The sequence below is a fragment of the Myripristis murdjan genome, chromosome 19, assembly GCF_902150065.1.
Source record: "Myripristis murdjan chromosome 19, fMyrMur1.1, whole genome shotgun sequence".
Taxonomy (NCBI): Eukaryota; Metazoa; Chordata; class Actinopteri; order Holocentriformes; family Holocentridae; genus Myripristis; species Myripristis murdjan.
In genome coordinates, this window is record NC_043998.1 from 11624272 (window position 1) to 11644357 (window position 20086).

The window sequence follows — 20086 nt, forward strand, 5'->3', positions numbered from 1 at the left end:
ATTTGCACAGAGGCCACAGTTATCTTATATCCCATTGATCGCATTCTGCTTTGGTATGTAGAAAATTTTAAAGAAACTCCTCCCCCGCAGATGGTCTCATCCAATCAGCACAAGAGGAGGGCGTGGACAAGCAATGTTTACGTCCAGCTCGCTGAGAAGTGGGCCAAGGAGCACCTCACACCTGTCACACAGTGGGATAAAGACGCACACAGGCAGTCAAATGAGCCACTGCAGCGCTGTGCATAAGAGGACTACAATAAGGTAAGCGCATAACTGCTTTTGGAATAAGACACACAGCTGCTACATTGTTGGTGACTAATGTTTATTGTCATGTAATCAAACTGAAGGCGCTGCTTGAGTTCAAGTTCTGCCTCTGATCGTGTTTGGACAGCTACAGTGGAATATTTACTTGAGATCATTTGCATCCTAATGTTAGCCAATTATTCTTTCTGGGATGATGCAACATGAGTGCAACAGCAAAAAGGCTGAGGCTGCAGGTCCAATATCACCAACATTACAAGGAAACAGTGGTAACAAGTGCAGGAACTAGTGATAGTAAATGTAAAAATATGCTCTAGAATGAACATGTAAGGGAGAAATGCTTCAAATAGAATAAGTGAAATAAGGTTTGAGAGAAAGGGGCTTTTTAAACTAATAGACAAGGACAACATTGAGGGAAAGAGGGAAAGAGGGAGGTACAGGTCAGAGGAGGTGATGCCCTGTAACACTGGGGACATGTTCACATGACAAATAGACTTACTGTCTTCACTTAAGTGGTGAATTCAGGTTTTCTTAGAAGATCAGTTGTTGTTGATTTTGTTGCATTTTGGATGCACAGTGAATTGAGGAAATAGAAAATGAGAACCTGGTGCATTAGATCTGGTGAATGTGAGATGTGGACAGGTACAATAATTTCCTTTCAAAACAGAATTTCTTTTTTAGTGTTTGACAGTGAAAAAAAACAAAAAACATTCATATAGCTTTTATAGTCACTCAATACTGCATCCACATCATATCTGCTAGAAAGGGACTGACAGCTAGTTTGTTCCGACTGGCTTGTCCATATGATGGCATTACAGTATGTAGGGTAAGGCCCAATTAAAGTGAGACTAACCCTAGACTGATCTAAATTATGAGCAGTTATCTCCTGCACCTGTTTGTAAAGCAGTCACCAGCTGCTCTGTTCAGTGGCGGTATTATCGAAGACATGCCATCAGGTTGGTGCACGAGGTTTTTTAAAAAATCTTGTTTAGTCTTTAAACAGTAAGAGGAAGTTCTCAGCAGAACAAAACACTGAAATCCAAGGAATAAGTCAAGTGATGGTTTTCAGGAAGTGCCCAACACAGCTAAAAGTTAACAATAGTAGAAAAAAATCCTGTGCTGCTGTAAGTGAATGTGTTTGAACTATTTGCCTCAGGACACAAAGCCCAGAGGTGAAAATAATACCAAAATAACCAAGTAGATGTACTGCTGCTCTGTTGAAACCTAAGTAAGAAGCAGCACACTGAGAGGTTAAATGAGTTTCATGTAATTTTAGAGGGAAAATGGTCACACTTATGATAGATGTGGTGTCGCAAATGTAATGATATAGAATGTAGCAAAGTGCAATTTGTCATTCAAAATATACTGTAAGTACAGAGTAAATGTAATTTGTCTTTTCCAACCCTAATAATGAAGATCCTTTCGCAGAACAAAATGGTGACTTTTTCCCTCAAAGTGTTCAAAACATATCGCTTTTTTAGGCCAAATGTGTAAAAGTCGTTTGCGCGTTTATTCTTTAATTTTTAATTTTCTCAACTTGGCATCCGCCTCCATTCTGAAAGTACTGGAACGGAATCCAAATTTTTCTTCCAAAATCAATGAAATTGCCAAGACTCAGATGTTTCTGTAGGAGGGGCCCAGGATTTTTGTCATGGGAGGAGTGAAAATGTGAAGGATAGCAAAAACTTGTGATTGGTAAACATTGTAGTCATAAGGTCAGGTGACCTTATCTGTGTTTATCTGCTGTTGAAAGTAGCTAGCGGACAACCTGCCAGAGTGGCAAGGCAGAAGGCTGGGTTTAAAGGTTGAGTAGTACATGGAAACACCTCCTGCTGCCAACAGCAGCATATGGAGCAGATTGAAGCAGGATAGCAAGCACACAAAGATCAGTTTCCAGGTATCTGGAAATGTTTTCCTTGAAACGATGTTTGTGAAATTTCCTATTGATTGGTAACAGTTGATAAGGAAAAAGAAAGGGTCATGAATACAGTGTTCAGTTGAGAGGAGCCTTAAATTTAATTGAAACAATAGTAATAACAATTTCAGATGTGCGTTAAGGCCTTTGAAAGACAAATTCAAGAGGTAGCTCACACCATCTTGGAACAGCCTCACTTGATAGGTTGTACATGGGAGGAGTTTCATTCAAAATACTGTGTATCAATTTTGGAAAAACTTTGCAACCTGAAATTCATCACTCAATATTCCTATCTTCAAAAATGTAACAATTTCCATAAGCACACATCTTAACTGTAGCAGCAACCCATTGTGTGTTTTATTGTGAATTAAACTCTTCATATTCATTTGAGTCTGTATACCATATTGCTGAAAACAGAGGTATTTATGGCTCCTTCCCCTGAATTTAGCCTACATCTAGTTTGGAAAAGACAAAAACTAAAATATAATCCTATGTTTCATAAATTAATTATAAATCAAATATTAAATAAACAGTAAAACAAATTGCTTAACGGAGCACTTACTTTATATAAATAAAAAGTATATGACATATGCCAGCTGATCATAAGGCGTTCGCTGTGCCGTCCACAGAGCTGTCATGCTGAGGAGGGGCAGGAACGGCCACACTCGGCATTTGGTTTGGATCGAGACACTGCGAGACACAGAAGCCATGGCAGTGGTCCAGCCATATGAGACAGAGGACTGGGAGGACCAGACAACAACACAGGTGAGAAAAGACCAAACACTGGTGTGTGTGGAACAGAGCAAAAGAAGTGAGAGATAGTATTGATTAAACATGGTGGGGAATTGGAGAAAAGGGTTGAGGGCAAAGGGAAGGAGAGAATTGTGAAATGAGGTGGATATTTATTTAGCATTTTTGGAGAGAGAGACACCAGAGTCACTGGAATAAGACTTACGTTATGTTGAATAGTCGTCGGCTAGATAAGAGCAGATAAATCCTGTGCTTTGCTCCTCAAAACCGGTGAGGCAATAAAAGAGAGGGAGCTACTGTATGTGAAAGGTAACTCCAATTCTCAAGCCAACCAGTAGTTTTCCACTAGGATTGTGTCCTGCCTCAAAATGGCTGTGTTTTAAGATGTGGGGTCTCCAAAGGCATGGGCAGGGGGCTCTGTATTTTTGGACAGGGTTTATTTTTACTTTGCTGGCACACATGACTTGTCTCACCAATGGGAGTCATGAACAGCTTTTAGGGGAAAAGGCGATCTTGTCAGGTCTTTGAGCGTGTTATATGGGTTATGATACACACAGTCGGCCTACACTGTAGAGCGAACAACTTCATCGCTAGATTGTGCAAGCTGCTACAACACTATTACACTATTACTCTTCCTTGCTGCTGAGAGAGAGTTATTCTTTACCAGAAGTGCCACAGCTGCCTGTGCAATTGAGAAGACTTCAAAATCCAATTTGCAGCCTCCCTCCACTGGCCCGAATTCCTCTCCCTGCTTCCAAGCCAAAATTGGGCCATGGCCATGTCTGTGGACTTACACGATGCTGTGTGTACTGTTTGTGTCAACCAGATCAGCAATTTGGACTCTGAGGTGGATTACCTGGCCAGTTCCGAGGCTGACGCTGAGGCGGCGGCCAGGTCCAGTGTCGTGCCAGTGACAGGGGAGTCTTTCTGCCAGTGTCCCCAGGAGGAGCCCGGGCCTGGGGTTGGGCTGCTGGGCTTCAGTACCGTCACTGACTGCCTCTGTGGGGAGGAGGACCAAGGTGAGAGAGGCTGACGTGCAGTGATGTAGGGTACATCATACTGTCACTTGTGCAGTATTGCAGGTAGACTGACTAATATAACAACTACTTTTGGTGTTTAAGATCTCACTATCTTTAAAAAAGAAGTACATTACACATTGCAACATTTATAGTAGGCTTTCATTAGGATGTAAAGAAATACTGAGCAATAGAACTAGACAGTACCTGCTGATATCCTGCTGATAGCCGGGTAAACAAATGTGACAAAAACCATGGTCGAGGTAAATACAGGTGAACAACATGAAGTTTTAGACATTCAGTCAGATGATGTGTTCCATGTCTGGTATCTGGCGTGTTCTCAGGGTTTGACTGGGTGTGGGACGAGCACTCTAAGTCCACCGGAGCCTTCCTGAGCTGTGACAACAGGAAGGTGAGCTTTCACTCCGACTACAGCTGTGGCACGGCTGCCATCCGCGGCACAAAGGAGCTCACAGATGGCCAGCACTTTTGGGAAATCAAGATGACCTCTCCTGTCTATGGAACTGACATGGTGGGTAGCAGTCTGCTTGAATAACTATGCGTTATTAAGCCACAAGGCAGGTATCACTTTAAGACGAGGAGCTTAGAGATACAGCTGTTTTGGGCTTTTTTTAACCTGCTAATTTCGGGTCCTGCTTTCCCTGTGGATTGGCTGTTATTGGCTGGTGTAGATGGTGGGCATTGGGACTTCAGAGGTGAACCTGGAGAAGTTCAAACACAGTTTCTGCAGCCTGCTGGGCCATGATGAGGACAGCTGGGGGCTCTCCTACACAGGTTAGAATGCAGGGATTAAAATACAATTTTGATGATTATCAGTGATTCAAGAAAATAAAAACGTAATCATCAATAAACTCTGTATTCAAAGGGTTCCTCCAGCACAAAGGGGACAAGGTGAAATTCTCCTCCCGGTTTGGCCAAGGCTCCATCATAGGAGTGCACCTTGACACCTGGCATGGTACCATGACCTTCTATAAGAATCGGCAATGCATAGGTAGGTGTTTTCCTGAGTTCTGGTTTGCCATACGTAACCTACACAACTTTTTAGTAATGACTGCCTGGTGGCTTTTATGTATGGACACTATTTTTACACTGTCTTGTTACCTGCTCCGCACCCTCAGGCATGTCTGCCATCAGGCTGCAGAACAAGAAGTTCTACCCCATGGTGTGCTCCACTGCGGCCAAGAGCAGCATGAAGGTGATCCGTGCCTGCTACACACCCACTTCCCTGCAGTACCTTTGCTGTGCCCGGCTCCGCCAAGAGTTGCCCCACTGCCCGGACATACTGGATGTCCTGAATCTTCCCCCAGGCCTGTGCAGCCACCTCCATACACAGCTAGGCTGGGTCCTCACCCTCAACAGTGGCCCCGTGGACTCGCCTGAGCAGCCCAGGGACTTGTCTGAGGATTTTCCCGACGAGATGAGCCTGTCTCCCAGCCCGAGCCCCAGCCCCGTCCCCAGCCTAGTATCCACCCTCAGTGCCTGCACTTCCCCAAGCCCCTGCACCAGCCCGTTCCCTGACATGATCCCATGCAAGGGTCCGTGTCCACTCACACCACAAGCTCAGCCCTGCGCCTGCCATTATCCCCCCACTCCACCCAGCAGCGACTATGATAGCTGCTATTCTGAGCCGGAAGACTACCAGAGCAAAAGATGCCGCTTGGACTTGACATTGTAGCCAAAATGTATGAGTAAGTTCTTGGCACACAGCTATTCTACTATTGCCATTGACGTCTCCTGTTGGAAAACATGGAGGGAAGAGTATTTAGCCAATATTTCTTAACCAGCTTTGTGAGTGGATTATGCTCTTATTTCTTTTTTTCCCTAGCATTTTTTTTTACATCATTTGAATGATTTCAATATATGGGAAGAAGGGTGTGAGTATGTAGTGTGTGGCATGTTATGCAGTTGACTGATATTGAATGACATCTGGGTCAGTCACATTTCAGCCAATGCTAACTTAAAGGAGCCATGCATTACGCTTAGATATTTCTCCCTTTCTTAAATGTGACAGTCACTGTCTGTGGAAAGCCTGTTTGTCAGATTAGATCTGACAACCAAATACTGTAAATCTTGTGAATGTGTAAACATGTTATTCTCAGGGATAAACTCTTAGGGGGAAAAGGGAGTTTCTTTTTGATACTGTGGAACTAACATTTTGTACATGTTTTATAACGAGCATTTGGTTTGACTATCAGCAATGGCTGCATTTGCTTATAATGGGTTTTGCTAATCAGCTGTTTTTTTTCTGCTTTCTTACTTAATGAACTTTCTTACACAGGCAATTCTATAAAATAAAACACAAAGAAAAGTTTTGATGCAGTTTATTTTGTACAATAATTCTTACATAACAAACAAACAAAAAAAAACAAACATTTTTTTTAGTTTAATGAGGTCTCTCCAAGTATCCAACTTGCATTTATACCATAATACATTTTATGCAGCATATCATATACATTATACTTCACTTTTGTCATGATCACTGAGGCTTAATTTATAAATTATATTCTGCAACTTTTATGAGTCAACTCATCTTCCTTTCTGAAGGTTAGGATGAATATAAATAGTGCTACTAGTACTAGTAGTACTAGTACTACTAGTGCCACTGTGATATAATATTCAAGTAAATCCAAGGCATATTATTAGCTTGTAAACATCGACATTAATGCATTAGTAGCCAAGTGCTTATGAGCTCTTATTAGCAACTGGATTAGTCCCGGCTAACATCCCTCCAGCTTGTGGGCCTGAACACGTTAATCCAGAACCAGCTGGCTGTTGTGTGCTGTGAGGCAGCGGTAGACTCTGGCTGAGATGTCAGGTCCAATACGTCTCTCTTTACCTCCACTCTTCACTAAGAGGCCAGCCAGCAGCCCCTTCCTGTCCTCCTCTGACTCCATGCTCTGGTAGGCCTGAAAGACGACAGCAGAAATGGAAAAGAAAATCGGACAGCCGAAGTTACAAACATGCACAAAAAACTCAGTTTGAGATAACTGATCATTTTTTATGGTTTTAAAGATACACATTTATTCATCATGTATTCACCAGTGGAGGATTTAATTGTCTTTGGCTGTGTTTAATATAATGGCAGCGGTTTCTGTTGTATCAAAGCAGCACATTAGTATGATTACTTAAGCATGAGGGGTAAGGGCTACTGATAACAGGCCATTGGAACCTTATATAAAGATTGGATTTTAAAAGTTATTTCAAATAGTAATAGTAATTTGTAACATTATCACTGTTTTGGCTGCATTTTTTCATCAATGTAATGCTACCTTGGTGAATACAAGTATCAGTTTCTTTCAAAAATATAAAAAAAAATTCTCAGTGATTCCAAAATTTTGAGTATTAGTGTAATGTGGGGCAATACTGTATCTTACTGCTTAGTTAGAGTTGTTGCTTTTTGCACTTAAACATATCACTGCTAATGTATGAAAACCTCATTACTCCACTTCCACCTCACCTGAAGGGTTATATTATCCAATATAAATTTAGAAAAGTCTCCAACTTCTTGAGCCAGCAAAACCCTTTCAAAGGCCCAGTGGATAAAGTCAAAAACGCATTATCATCAAGCTAAAAGCAAGACTGGTCTCCTGATTGCTAAATAGGTGCCATTTTTGAAATATGAGAATTTCACCGAGCAGCAGCAATAAGCCATTTAGTGCATAGGTTTATCCAAAACACTGAGTGCACACATTTCTAACCTGGGTGGCCCTTGTGGGAATCACACCCCGAATCCATGGAATCACATTGTGCTGCACTCAGCTCACCTGCAGCAGTATTTGAGGAGATGGGTAGGCAGCAGTGATGGTGGAGGCCACAGCAGGGCTAACTCTGTTCAGCTGCTGGATCTGTCTGCTCCACACCTGGCTCAGCCCCGAGCCGTCCCTCTCTACCCGAACCCCGCTGGCCCATGAGCCGTCCACACAGAACGGCAGCTCCGTCCGCTCCGTCAGTATCCTGCAAGGACACAGAATTACTATTTTTAACATTTTACATGGTTAGGGTGTCTCTTTCTTATGATGTGATGTAGACTGGGGGTGCGTACTTGAAAGGGCGTTTGGACAAGGCCTTAGTGACAGCGCACACATGGTCAGTGACATTCTGCCAGCCATCCAGGAAGACCACTGAGACATTCTTGTAGAGCTGCAGGTACACAAGAACCTGCAGAGAGACGGGCACTTTAGTAAAAAGACTCCTATTCTTGCACAGTGGCCATGATATGATTTGGCTGTGGGAAGAGAAAATCACAGTCAACATCTGAAAATGCTCAAGCTCTGGTGGTCAAGCTGGTCAAGAAACTTCAATGAAATCTGTGTGGAAATTAGTTTTTTGCAGCATCAGATTATACAATATGATTTTGATGAAGATAGAGGACTGACGATAATCAAACACACACTGTCTACAAGCAAACTTATGTTGCTGCTGTCTAATGAAAACTGTCTTTAGCTTGGTACCACTGTTTTTTTTTGTGTGTGTTTTCCAATGGATTCTGAAAGGATCTCATAAATCTGAGAATTTCCATAATCCATAGAGAATGATAAAATCTTTCAATTTAGGTAAAAGCATGAAAATTACCAGGACTGGGGTTTCATAATTTTCACATGACAACAGCAATATACGAAATGTGTCTGAACATGCAAATATGCACTGTGAGCTATAATCTCATAGTGTTTACAAATGGTGTAACATGATTGCGGAGCAAAAATGGTCAAGCAGGGCATATGTAAGTATCAAATGTACATGGTAATTTGAGAATAGAAAGAAGTCCCAACTCTGCAGATGTACATTGTTAGCTATAACCTTGTCAGTTATACAGACAGAGGTAATATATACATACAAAAAGGATCATATGAGCAATCACGCTCTGCTGTAAAAAAAAAAAAAAAAAATTCTTAGGAGGAATAGTTCAAAGTCAACTGACCTCCTCAAGTTCCAGATTGTCTATCCCCAACTGGGACTGCAGCGTCTGATGAACTGTGTACTCTCTGCAGGAGTTTGCCCTGTGAAGACCATTGAGGACCATCAGTGAAATATCTGTCTGTCTGTCTGTGAAGCCACAGTGACTGGTAAACACACTGACCTGTAATGTGGCTGGGAGTCTGTCACTAACACAGTGACCACCTTCTTGGCATCACGGTTGAGACACTCCAGCAGAGGACTAAGGACAGACTCCACTGGTGACTCCTCCCCATCACTTTCTAGCATCTGGAGTGGCAACAAGATGTGAAGAAAGACACAGAGCAGAACATGCTGTAGGCTTACTGAACAAATAAGAACTAACAGCTTGCCTGAGTTCACGTTTAGAAGTTTAATTTGTTATAAAAAAAAAAAATAGGTTAACAAGGTGAAAGTCATTTTTTATTCCATGACAACATTTAAATACTTAGAAGAGGAAAAGGAAACTTACTTTTTTCACCCAGATCACCATGTCCATAAAGTCAGTCAGACCAAGCACCAGAATGATTTGCTCCTCCTCCACTGGTCCCTTACTCTCCTCTCCCTGCTGAAGACAAGGTGAAGATTTAGAAATGACACCAGAGCAGAAATAGGAAACACTGGAATATAAACACAATTGAATCAAATGAAGGGTGTTTATGAAGGTGTGGAGAATAGCCATACAGAGTAAAACTGTGTCCAACATATGCAGCATAAAATAAAAATAAAAAAATAAAGAGATGCATTCAAGTTCTGAGGGCCATTATAGCTACATAATTATTACTGAAAAAGTATTCATCTTAGAAAATATATTCAGTTATCCGATGCAGATAACATATATTGAGAACATGCAGATTTGGGTATGTGAATCACTAGCTGTTCATTCTACAATATGTCCAGAAATAAACAAAGTAAACAGGGATGTGGCTAAATGTCAGTTCAAGACCATTCCAGTTTGAAATGCTGACACTACACACAAATGGGACACAAGCAGATCATTTCAGAGTTGTGGACAATAATCCAGGGGTTCTTGGTGCCAACCTGAGATACATCTCTGGTCCATGTGATGCTGTGAGAGAGCTGCTGGCTCTCAATGCTAAACTTCCACTCAGAGGCGACCAGAGTGTCCAGCAGGATGTCGGAGCCGCTGTGTTGCAGGAGAGCTGAGGGCCAGATGGACATTTACATAAACAGACTGATTCACAGGTATTATTTCTGGTTATGCTGCAAGCTGCTGAGCTCACAAGCTGACCTCATGCTGCCTTCTAGTGCTGCTGGGAAACTCTGACTGCCGAACGGAATTCCATTAATAAAGCTAGTAGCACGTATAAAAACTTAGTGAGAAATTACAACAAAATGAAGCCTGTTAAACAAGTATTCCTGCTGCTATACTAGCTGATATTTCAGAAACAAGCGGAAAAGAGCAACTTTATGTCACAGTGGAAGAATCGAGATCAGAACACTCATGAATTACTATTAAGGAATTCTGGGCTAACTTTGCATCTGTTGAGTCTTCAATAAGAAAAAGGCACATATACGACCAGTTTGACCTAGGAAGCCAAACAGACACCATTTCATTTGCTATTGGTTGTTGAATGTTTCTCCCAGCTCTTGTTCCTGTGCATTCCCGACAGCACTTGAATGCACCACACCCACCTGACCCTGGAGCCTACCTGGGTCTACGCACACTGTGAGGCGCTTGAGGCAGTTCTCCGGCCTGAGGCTCTTCAGCCGCTCCGCCGCCTCCCTCCTCCTCTGCTGCTCCTGCCTCCTCTCCTCCTTCTCCTGGGCTTTAGCTCTCCTCTCTCTCTCTCTGGCCTCCTTTCTCTCCTTCGCTTTCACCCTCTCTGCCTCAACCTCCTCCTTGGTGCGGCGTTTTCTCGCAGGACTCGGGGTGCCAGACTTTAGTTCTCGCGGTGGAGACAAACTATTGCTCTGTGACACTGCGTGAGGTGTGCATGTGTCTTGTGAGCCTCGGCTGCTGCCACAGTCTGCACTCAGACCCGTTTGCCTGCTCTCCTCGCCTTTTGTTTGGGCATCGCCCTCGTCCTCAGAGTCGGATATTTCCCATGTCTTGGCTCTCTGTAAGACAGACATCGCCTCAGCTGAAGGCACCGTGAAGTCATGAATTTAATCAAACACAAGACCTAACTGGGCTCTGAAGTAGAGTTACATTGTTGCACGGTGTGGGATTACAATTTGCAATATTTTGCAGCTTTAGACGGTGTCCGTTGAGGGCCAAATTAAAACGCGAACGACCCAGCCACAAAAAGAAATCACAGATCCGGCAAACAACTAACTAAATCACTCTATGCACTTAACATATTCAGGGGATAAATGGAGGATACGTAAGTTGAAAGGACAGAAGGCAAAGAGCAGCTGCACGGCCACCGGAGTGCACACATCAGCTGTCACGTTAATGGATTAAATTGCAAAGGTTAACTTAGGTTAGGTGAACATAATGCTATAGCTTATCCAAATGTGACTGATTCGTGGAAAACAGCTCACATCCCCACCGCTTCATACTTTACTTTGCGACACACTTTTGCAATGCGATGCTTTGTTACAGTCAGATGATTCATTCAACATTTTGGAGAAGATGCAATTGCATTATTGTGAAAGCCAGGATGTGACGACAGCGCACGCGCCGGGGACAGTCAGCGCCGCGGCAGTATTGCGGAGTGCGCAGATTTCAACGCCATCCGCGGCGTCCCTTTACGCGCGTTGCGCAACCGCAGGTCGATCCATGCGGTATAAACAGCGCGCAGTGTGCGGCCAGCAGCGGAGGAGTCTGGCTGGCGGTGGGCTGCAGCACACCCTGCTCCACTGTTCATGTAAACAAAACAACAGCATGGGAATCTGAAGTTTTCTTCTCTCGTCATCGCTCCTTCACCTCACCATGGCGCAACCGGCGGAGAGGGGTACGTCTGACTGTTGTTTCTGCTCCAATATGATTTGTGCTCACTAAACTCAGCTTTTCAACACTTCCCTGAAAAATTGTGCCAACTCAACATTTTGTGCTGGAAGTGGAACTGACTATCAGCAAAGAGGCGCTATCCACTGGGTCTGTTGCATAATAAAAAGCCCCAGTGGCTTATTTACATTTAACACCACCCAGGATTTTGCCCTCTTTTGTTGTGCAAGAGGCGTTTCCCCCTCTACAGGTACAGGCCACACCAAATGACCCAGTGAAAAGGAGATTCTGGACATGTTTGGTGGTGTTTTCAGTAAATCAACAGATATCAAATAAATTCACCTCCCTGTTAACTGAGCTCGTTTGTTTTAAATGGCAGAAATGTTCAGTATTCCATAACAGTTCCTTTTTTTATTTGTATCAATTCTGGATAACATTTAAGTCCATTCTGTGAGGTTTCGAGGAAAATGTAAACCACCGTGCTCTCATTCATTCCAACACAGAGCAGTGTAGTTTCAGTTTCTTTACATTCAGTTTTAAAATTTGAAATTTTGGAAAAAGTCGTAGAAACAGCCACCAAAGAACAAAGATGTCATTTTTCGGTAGAGCTGGAACGATCCGATCCAGTATCGTTATTGGGCGATACTGATGTTATTCATTCATCGGATATCGGACAACAACAATCCACCTACCAATAGTCTGACGTTTTAATGAATTATAAATATGTAATAATGCTGTTTTAAGCCCATGGCCAAAATGAGTGACCTCTGGTATCCGTGTTGGTACTGCTGGATAATCAAATTCAGGTATCAGAGTTGGATCTTGCCTGAAAAAGGGGGGATTGGGACCTCTTATTTTGGATATGATGTGACTCTTGTCTTTCTTTTCTTTCTACAGCGTATTATCGCTTTGTGGTGCTCTTTTTCAACTGCCTGCTGACGTTTGGCTCCTATTTCTGCTTTGACATCCCCAGTGTTTTGCAGGATCAGTTCCAGGGGGTAAGTAAGTGAAAGAATCGCAGACAGAGAAGTGAAAACGTGAACGCCGCAACATCTGACCATACACGCTAGTTACATGTCCTAAAGAGGTGGAATGTTCATTTTTTAAAAAACCACTACTTCCAAAACGGTGTTGTCCCACACTTTTCCTCATCAATGCACCACTGAGTCGTTCGTTTGCAAATGCTGTCCTCAGCAAGATGGACGGCAGGTTAGACAATAACTATTGTCCCTGACTTCCTCCCATGCAACAGAACCTGACCTGTCCCAATACAACGGTGGTCAATGGGACGTCGGACTGTGTGCTGGGCCTGGGGATGAGCCCTCAGCAGTATAACCTTCTCTATGCCATTTATGCATGGACGTGAGTACACACACTGGCTCCATACACCATTCTCTGCATAACCAGGGGTGTAACAGTACACCTTGTACATGGCTCTGTTTGTGCCTTGCTTTTTAGGCCACAGTTCAGTTCAGCTTAAAAAAATAGATGACTTAATTGATGTTCTTTCTTTTTAATTTAAATTAGGCCTAGTGTTATTACTAGTAATCAGAAGCATTATTGCATTAAGAATGGGTTCATTATAATGTCATACTGTTCTCAGAAAAATGAACATGTAAAAACTGTGTTTGAGAAGAAATCACAGTTCATAACATAGTTTGGTTCACTTATACAGGTAACAGTGATATCATTTGGAAGGTGGTGACTACAGGTGTGTGTGTTTGTGTCTTGTCAACAGAAATGCAGTGGTGGTAATCCTGGCTGGCTTCTTGATCGACAAACTGGGAAACCGCTGTAAGTGCACATGTTGGTGAAAATGACCCGTCTACAAATAAGAAATGGACAAAACAGACAGGATCAGCTGTGTTTCTCTCTCTCCTTCTCTCCCTGCAGTCGGGGTGTTTCTCTTCTCTTTCTTGTGCGTTTTGGGCTCGTCCATCTTCGCGCTGGGCTCGCACTTCAAAGGAACTCCCTACCTGCTGCCTCTCATGCTCACGGGCCGGCTGCTGTTCGGCTCCGGCAACGGATCGCTGACTAGTAAGGCCACCGAACTATTATCACCCTGCTGCAGGCCACCCTGCAAACTGATGTATTTTCCTTTGTAATGTTAATTCTTAAAGAATATCCCTAAATGTCTCTCACTCCCTCTCTCACTGTTTTCCTTATTAGTTGTCCAGAACCGCATCACAGCCTTCTGGTTCAAAGGGAAGGAGCTGGCCTTGGCCTTCGGTTTGACCCTGGCCTTCTCCCGCCTCGGCTCTGTCCTGAATTTCTTTCTCACTCAGAAATTCGAGGAAAGATACGGCATGCAGTGGACTCTGTGGGGAGGTAGGAAGAGGGTGGAGATACAGATTAGACACCGGACGCTCTAGTACTCTGCTTTGACTTGTCATCTGGTGCTCGGAATCATAAGAAAAAAAGTTTTAAAAACAGCAAAGCAAGAAAATGATTTTTTCAAATGCTCCATTAAATGTGATGCTTAATTTTCTAGGTGCAATATTGTGCATGCTGGGCTTCTTGTCTGCCATCATAGTCAGCATCCTGGACAAGATGGGCATGAAGCAGCTGGGGCTGGATGGCGCCATCCAGGAGCAGTCCCGCAAAGTGGTACGAATAAGAGCGTTTTACACCACTGGCCTTATCTTTCTTTGTTTAAATGTCCATTAAACCTAGTGGTGTGTGGTGTGTTCATTGCCCTGTTATGATGTGTGTGTTGGCTGAATTGTGTGTGTGTTTGTTTGTATAGAGGGTTCAGGATGTGAAGCTCCTGTCGCTCAGATACTGGCTGCTGGTTCTCACCATCATGTTCTTCTACAACGGCATCTTCCCCTTCATCGCTGATGCCAGGTAGAGATTTTAACATCCACAAATCACACGCACACACACAAATGAGCGGTGCATACCAAGGTTCAGCCAAAATGGGTTTTTGTGGCCAATTACGATGCTGTTTTTTTTTTAAAGTGAAGATGCCAATAGATGATATTATGTCCAGGATGGAAAAGCCTCTAAAACAGCATCTGGAACTTAAACATGGTAGTAAAATTCTCCATTGATGTCCCTATGAATAAAATTGTTGTCAGGTGGGTTAGCAGCTCCTTAAAGTGCATCATAACCCAGCCTTTGTGACCATGTTTGCACAAAAACACCTCTGGAATTCGCCTGAAAAATCGAAATCCATGGATTCCATATTTTTTATATGAACCTCGGTGGTTTAGAAAAAAAAAAAAAAAAAACACTACAAAAAAACACCTACATGATTTACATTCTTAGGATCAAGATGTGTTATGGGTCAAATATTGCTTAGGGTTCCCTGTCATTTTAATTGATAGTGGAAACTAGGAAAAAACAGGCATTTTAGATGAAGAATTAACTTACAAGGAAACATAAATGACCACTTAAATAAGACAAATAAGATGTGATTATACACGATGTTAACATGATGTTTTCAGTAAGGAACCTCAGTCATGGCGGCAGTGTTAAAACATCACCATGGCCATGTTTTAACACCTGCACACTGTGCTTTCCCTGTCCAGTAAGTTCATCCAGGACAAGTACAGTGACTACAGTCAGAAGGAGGCGGCCTACATCGCTGGTGCTGTTTACGACTGCTCGCTGGTGCTCTCAGCTGTTGTGGGAATTCTTATCGTAAGTACCCTGAACCTTCATCCCCTGTCCTGATGACAATTTTAGCTTTCCAAAGCGTTCTCTTATGGTGGTCATTCAGTTTCAAATAAGGCTGATGCAAATTTTGACTCTCAGCTGTGTGTGTGTGTCTTGGTGTGTTGCAGGACCACGTGGGTCTCCGAGGGTTTTTCGCGCTGGCCTGTGCTGTGCTCACCCTGCCTGTGTTTGGCCTCCTGGCCTTCACCTTCGTCCCTCCTCTGGTCTCCACTCTATGGCTGGGAGTCACCTACTCATTTGCTGCTGTGAGTGCATTCCTAACAAACAAGTCACTGTGTCAGAGGGTTTATGCAGATGACACAGGGGTTAACCTCTGTCAGAGCAGGTGCAAATTTGTTCTTGAGGCAGGAATGAGGATACGCTGCATTTTGGTTGAGTTGGAACTGAAAGGAGAAATGTACTCTGTTGCACTTTAACATTGCTGACAAATAGCTATTGCAAATGTACTCTGCATTTCAGGGTCCTTTTTAGTGTTTGGTGGGGCATTTTGTGTGACTCCTGTGGATAAGTGGCCATATGTAAACAATGTGAGGTACGTCCAGTGCAACTACTGGACAGTGGAATTTGGGGGCAGAACATTTTTTGGTTATCTGAAACTTCAATAGTTAACATGACATTTTGCTGTCATTCCTGCAGAGTCAAAGAGCAGGAGCTTTTTTCTTAGACGCACTGTTTTGTAACAACATTCAATAATGACACAGGAACAAATCCATTGGAGAAAAGGCAGAAATACCAATCTGTATTGGCCGTAGCCTCAATAGACCAGAGTACAGTGCCACCATATATAGTATTATAGAAATGTTAAATTCACTGACTGTATTAAAGGTAGCTGAGACAAAGTAAAGTACAATATAATGTGTCAAAGAGTGGATTTTGGGGGGGGTTTAACCATTTTTTTTTTTCAACAGTATCACTTAGCTGTCACCATTTTCTTCCTTACACCCTGTTGAGTCTTTAACTCAACTTTATGGCCAGTTTTATATTTGCCTGCTCTCAAAGTTAATATTCACAGGATAGTAGACCAGTAAAATTTCAATTGTTGCTGTTGTGACCACAAAATACTTACAAAAAGCCCATATAAACAGCTCAAGTGGTGTTAAAAAAATGTGTCTTTGGTGTTCATTATTTATCTTGTAATTTAAGCCCTGCATGCTGTGTTGCAGGCGAGCATGTGGCCCTCGATCCCTCTCGTGGTCCCTCAGGCCACTCTGGGAACCGCCATGGGCCTGGCCACCTCCATACAGATGGTTGGAATCGGGATATCCAATCTGGTTGTCGGGCAGATTTTGGGCACCAAATCCAGGTACGCTGTCCGTCAGGATCCCGTTGCAGTGCACTGATGGTACGTGTAAGGGCGCTACGTGTTGACCGGTTGTGTGTTGTCTGTGTTTTCGCCAGTGAGACTAAGATCCCGCTGTGGCGTTGGCAGAGGATGATGATCTTCATGTTGGCCAACACCATCAGCTGCATCGTCACCTCGGTGCTGCTCAACATCGTGGATCACCGACAGGTCAGACCCCTCACCTGGATGGCTTCAGACACACTCTGTGAACATAGTATTTTGGTCTAATTGCAAAAAAATCCACCAGTGGGAGAAATAATCCTACTTGTTTCCTATGCTAATCAACATTTTTCTAGAATTTAGTGAATCAAATGTCACTTTCCTGACACTACAGGGCTGATCTTTCTAATGGGAATGGGATTATCTCATCCCATTGGCAGGATTTCCACAGTTTCAAAGTTTGAAGTCTACCACAGTGTTTGGATGCTGTGTGTAAAGCTATCAGCTCAGTTTCAGCGCAGCATAGCTGGTGTGCTCCGTTTAACTCTGTGTCGTGGTTTCTCCAGGGTGGGACTCTGAACAAGACGACCAAGAGATCTGGAGCGCCGGCTGCCAGCAGCGCCACGGACAGAGAGCCTCTGGTAGAGGGAGAGGAAGGCCAGAATGAGGAGGAGGAGGATAGGGACAGGGCTGAACGCTCTAACTCTATCAATTCCTAAGTTTTTTGTTTCTTTCACCGTATTCCTAACTTTGAATATTTTTCCGTTGCTTCCTTTTTCTCTCTCTCTCGTTGAGAAGTCCGTTACACCTATTTTGGGAATTTCTAGATTATACCACCTGTCAGACGCCAGTGTGGACTCTGCCGTTTCAGGTATTTAGTTGCACGTTACTGATTGCTCATTACGTCTTCATACTGTATCTTTGTTTGGTACAGTGGACTCTTTACTGTGCAGCTTCATGAAACAGAACAAATCCATGGTATGCAGTATTCAAAGGTAAATTGTCTTCACACTGTAATAACAATGCAGTGTTTCAGGTTTTTGACTACATTTCTCTCTAAGGGATTCACAACAGTTGGTGCTGTGCACAGAAGTGTATAGATTTTAATTTTTTTTTTTTTTTTTTTTTTTTTTTTTTTTTTTTTTAAAGATCAATCATTGTCATTTTTTGAATTTCAGCAAATTCATCTTTTAGTTAAAGGCCACTTTCTCCTAAAGGTTATGAGGTAGTTTTTATTTCAAGTAACAGATACTCATGCATGCAAATATTCGATATGTGTTTTTTATGTTTTATGTTTCTGATTTCTCATGAAACAGCGGAACCTTTGAAACTGTTTTATTGTATGTTTGTGGTTCATAATTTCAGTATCTACTTGAAGAAGGGAATTTGATCCATTTTGTTTTGCCAAAACAGCAAAAATAAAATGCAGTTCACTTTTGTCGATGGTCCTTGTGCCTTGTCTGCATGATGGCCTTGGTACAGTTAACTGAATATCACATTTTATTTTGTTTTATTCACTAACATAACCTTGGCCAGTCACGTAAATCATGAAAAGCCTGAGTGTTGACTGTGTGCACGACCTGTCATTTTCACATTCATAGTGAGTCAGTGCTGCCCTCTGGTGGCTTTTAAAAACACTACAGTGGACCAAGACATTTGACCACTTAGGAATGAGGAAGTTCCTGCTGTGGAATTTTAGTGCAACTTCTCATTATGAAGTAGACAGTTAGGGGAATTATTTGGCAGTGGTTGTTTTCTGTCGCCGAACAGGCTGTGATGAAATGCAGCATCTCACCGTCAACCAGCAGTCACAGCAGCAGGCTCCCATCATCCAGCATTAAAACCACCCAATAATAAAAAGATCAAGGTGAACTTTATGTGTATTGCACTTCCTTTAATAGAGTGGTATTAAAAGATTTCCCCAAAAGGACAATAATAACTGCTTAGTAAACTATTACCTGGTGAAAAATACTACTTGAAATAAAAATGTGAGCATTAAATATAATTAGCACTACTGGTTTGGTTCAGGTGACCTCATCTGATTAGATTTTACTAGATTATTAGATTAGATATTATTGCCTGTACCACACAAACCATAACCCAGAATATCTGCAATACAAAAGAAAGAAGAAAAAAGAAAATGTTTTTATCTTAATTGTTATCCTTAAATATTTTGCATTTTAATCGTATTACATTTTGAAGTTTTTTCTCATCTTTCATCTTTAATCACTTTGATCATTCCATAGTTTGACTCCCAAAACTGAAACACACATTTCATATTGGTTCTCTCGTTACATGTTCCAAAGATACACAACCCTGTTAAATGATAATTTCCTTATTTTATTTTTCACTTAAATGAGGGTCGACAGGGCGTGTTCAGCACACATTAGCCAGTAGGTGGCACTCCATATCTTCCCAGTGAAGAGAGAGCAGTTTATGTGGGTTGTGGAGCATGGGCATGCAGACACTATCAGTATGTACGTGATGTGCGCCCATATTAATGCCTATTCTGTCATTTAGCCAGAGTTCTCTGAATCCACAGAATGTGTAACTGAACATGTAACTGCTGTATCGTTTTTGCATGTTTGTGTGTGCCTTTGAGGGAGGTTGAAAAGCTGATTATATCACATCCAGAGATCCATCACACTGTCACTAGTGTGGACAACTGATGAGTGCGAGGATCTATCCTGTATCAAAATAGCTGCAGATAAATATGGCAACACCACCAGCAACAGTTATTTGTCTCAGGCATACTCTCTTATTCTCCTCATACACCAGTAAGGCTGTGCCAGTTTAAATATAGTGAGATTTTGACACGTGAGAACACAAAAGAATGGTGTGTGTGAACTATGTCACATATTCATTGCTTTTGCACAGCTCTAGCCTTTGTTTTAGCTTTTCTTCAGCCACTAGACTAAGTGGAGTGGAGCCTGCATCAGGTTTTTAATTAAACAGCATCATGTTTTAGCTGCGTGGATTCACTATCATGTCTCTTGTGTCTGTCCGTGTGTGTGTGTGTGTGTGTGTGTGTGTGTGTGTGTGTGTGTGTGAGAGAGAGAGAGCTTGAGAGTGTTGCAGAGTCATTTCCAATTCTCATGCGCTTCTGTGATTTAAATGCAGCAGCACATTTGTACACACCCTGTAAAATGCTGCTGTTTTCCAGGTAAAGGGATGAGTCAAAGAGGGAGAGAGCAGGTTTCTAAACGGGGTTATAAAACAGGCATCTGACTACATCATTGAATTTGGCCCACCTCCAGACAGCTCAGCAATAATAACTGTTGCTGCTGTTTTGATCTTAAGTTTCAATTTATCAC

General features: G+C 42.5%; 3 protein-coding genes across 7 annotated transcripts; 2 read left to right on the forward strand and 1 right to left on the reverse strand.

The window, feature by feature from the left end:
* Positions 1-118: 118 nt before the first annotated feature.
* On the forward strand, positions 119-6278 carry spsb3b (splA/ryanodine receptor domain and SOCS box containing 3b). Of its 3 annotated transcripts, none has more exons than XM_030078474.1 (7): positions 119-261; positions 2806-2941; positions 3753-3945; positions 4287-4474; positions 4635-4737; positions 4829-4954; positions 5082-6278. In XM_030078474.1, the coding sequence occupies exons 1-7, from the start codon at positions 134-136 to the stop codon at positions 5636-5638; spliced, it is 1431 nt and encodes a 476-aa protein (XP_029934334.1). In that variant the 5' UTR covers positions 119-133; the 3' UTR covers positions 5639-6278. The 3 variants fall into 3 exon arrangements, with proteins under 3 accessions (XP_029934334.1, XP_029934335.1, XP_029934336.1); XM_030078475.1 differs by having other exon boundaries at positions 168-261; positions 2773-2941; XM_030078476.1 differs by lacking the exon at positions 119-261 and adding an exon at positions 274-1217 and having other exon boundaries at positions 2773-2941.
* eme2 (essential meiotic structure-specific endonuclease subunit 2) lies at positions 6268-11224 on the reverse strand. 3 transcript variants are annotated; one of them, XM_030078478.1, is made up of 9 exons: positions 10569-11224; positions 9937-10058; positions 9580-9588; positions 9368-9460; positions 9041-9165; positions 8882-8960; positions 8006-8121; positions 7728-7917; positions 6268-6869 (listed from the first exon to the last, which is right to left on the reverse strand). In XM_030078478.1, the coding sequence occupies exons 1-9, from the start codon at positions 10990-10992 to the stop codon at positions 6714-6716; spliced, it is 1314 nt and encodes a 437-aa protein (XP_029934338.1). In that variant the 5' UTR covers positions 10993-11224; the 3' UTR covers positions 6268-6713. The 3 variants fall into 3 exon arrangements, with proteins under 3 accessions (XP_029934338.1, XP_029934340.1, XP_029934339.1); XM_030078480.1 differs by lacking the exon at positions 9580-9588 and having other exon boundaries at positions 10569-11221; XM_030078479.1 differs by lacking the exon at positions 9580-9588 and having other exon boundaries at positions 9368-9463; positions 10569-11216.
* Positions 11225-11794: 570 nt separating this feature from the next.
* mfsd1l (major facilitator superfamily domain containing 1-like) lies at positions 11795-18210 on the forward strand. The gene is made up of 13 exons (XM_030078473.1): positions 11795-11816; positions 12707-12807; positions 13062-13171; positions 13548-13603; positions 13703-13846; positions 13979-14137; positions 14301-14416; positions 14556-14656; positions 15343-15454; positions 15598-15735; positions 16654-16793; positions 16889-17000; positions 17339-18210. The coding sequence occupies exons 1-13, from the start codon at positions 11795-11797 to the stop codon at positions 17489-17491; spliced, it is 1464 nt and encodes a 487-aa protein (XP_029934333.1). The 3' UTR covers positions 17492-18210.
* Positions 18211-20086: the final 1876 nt, after the last annotated feature.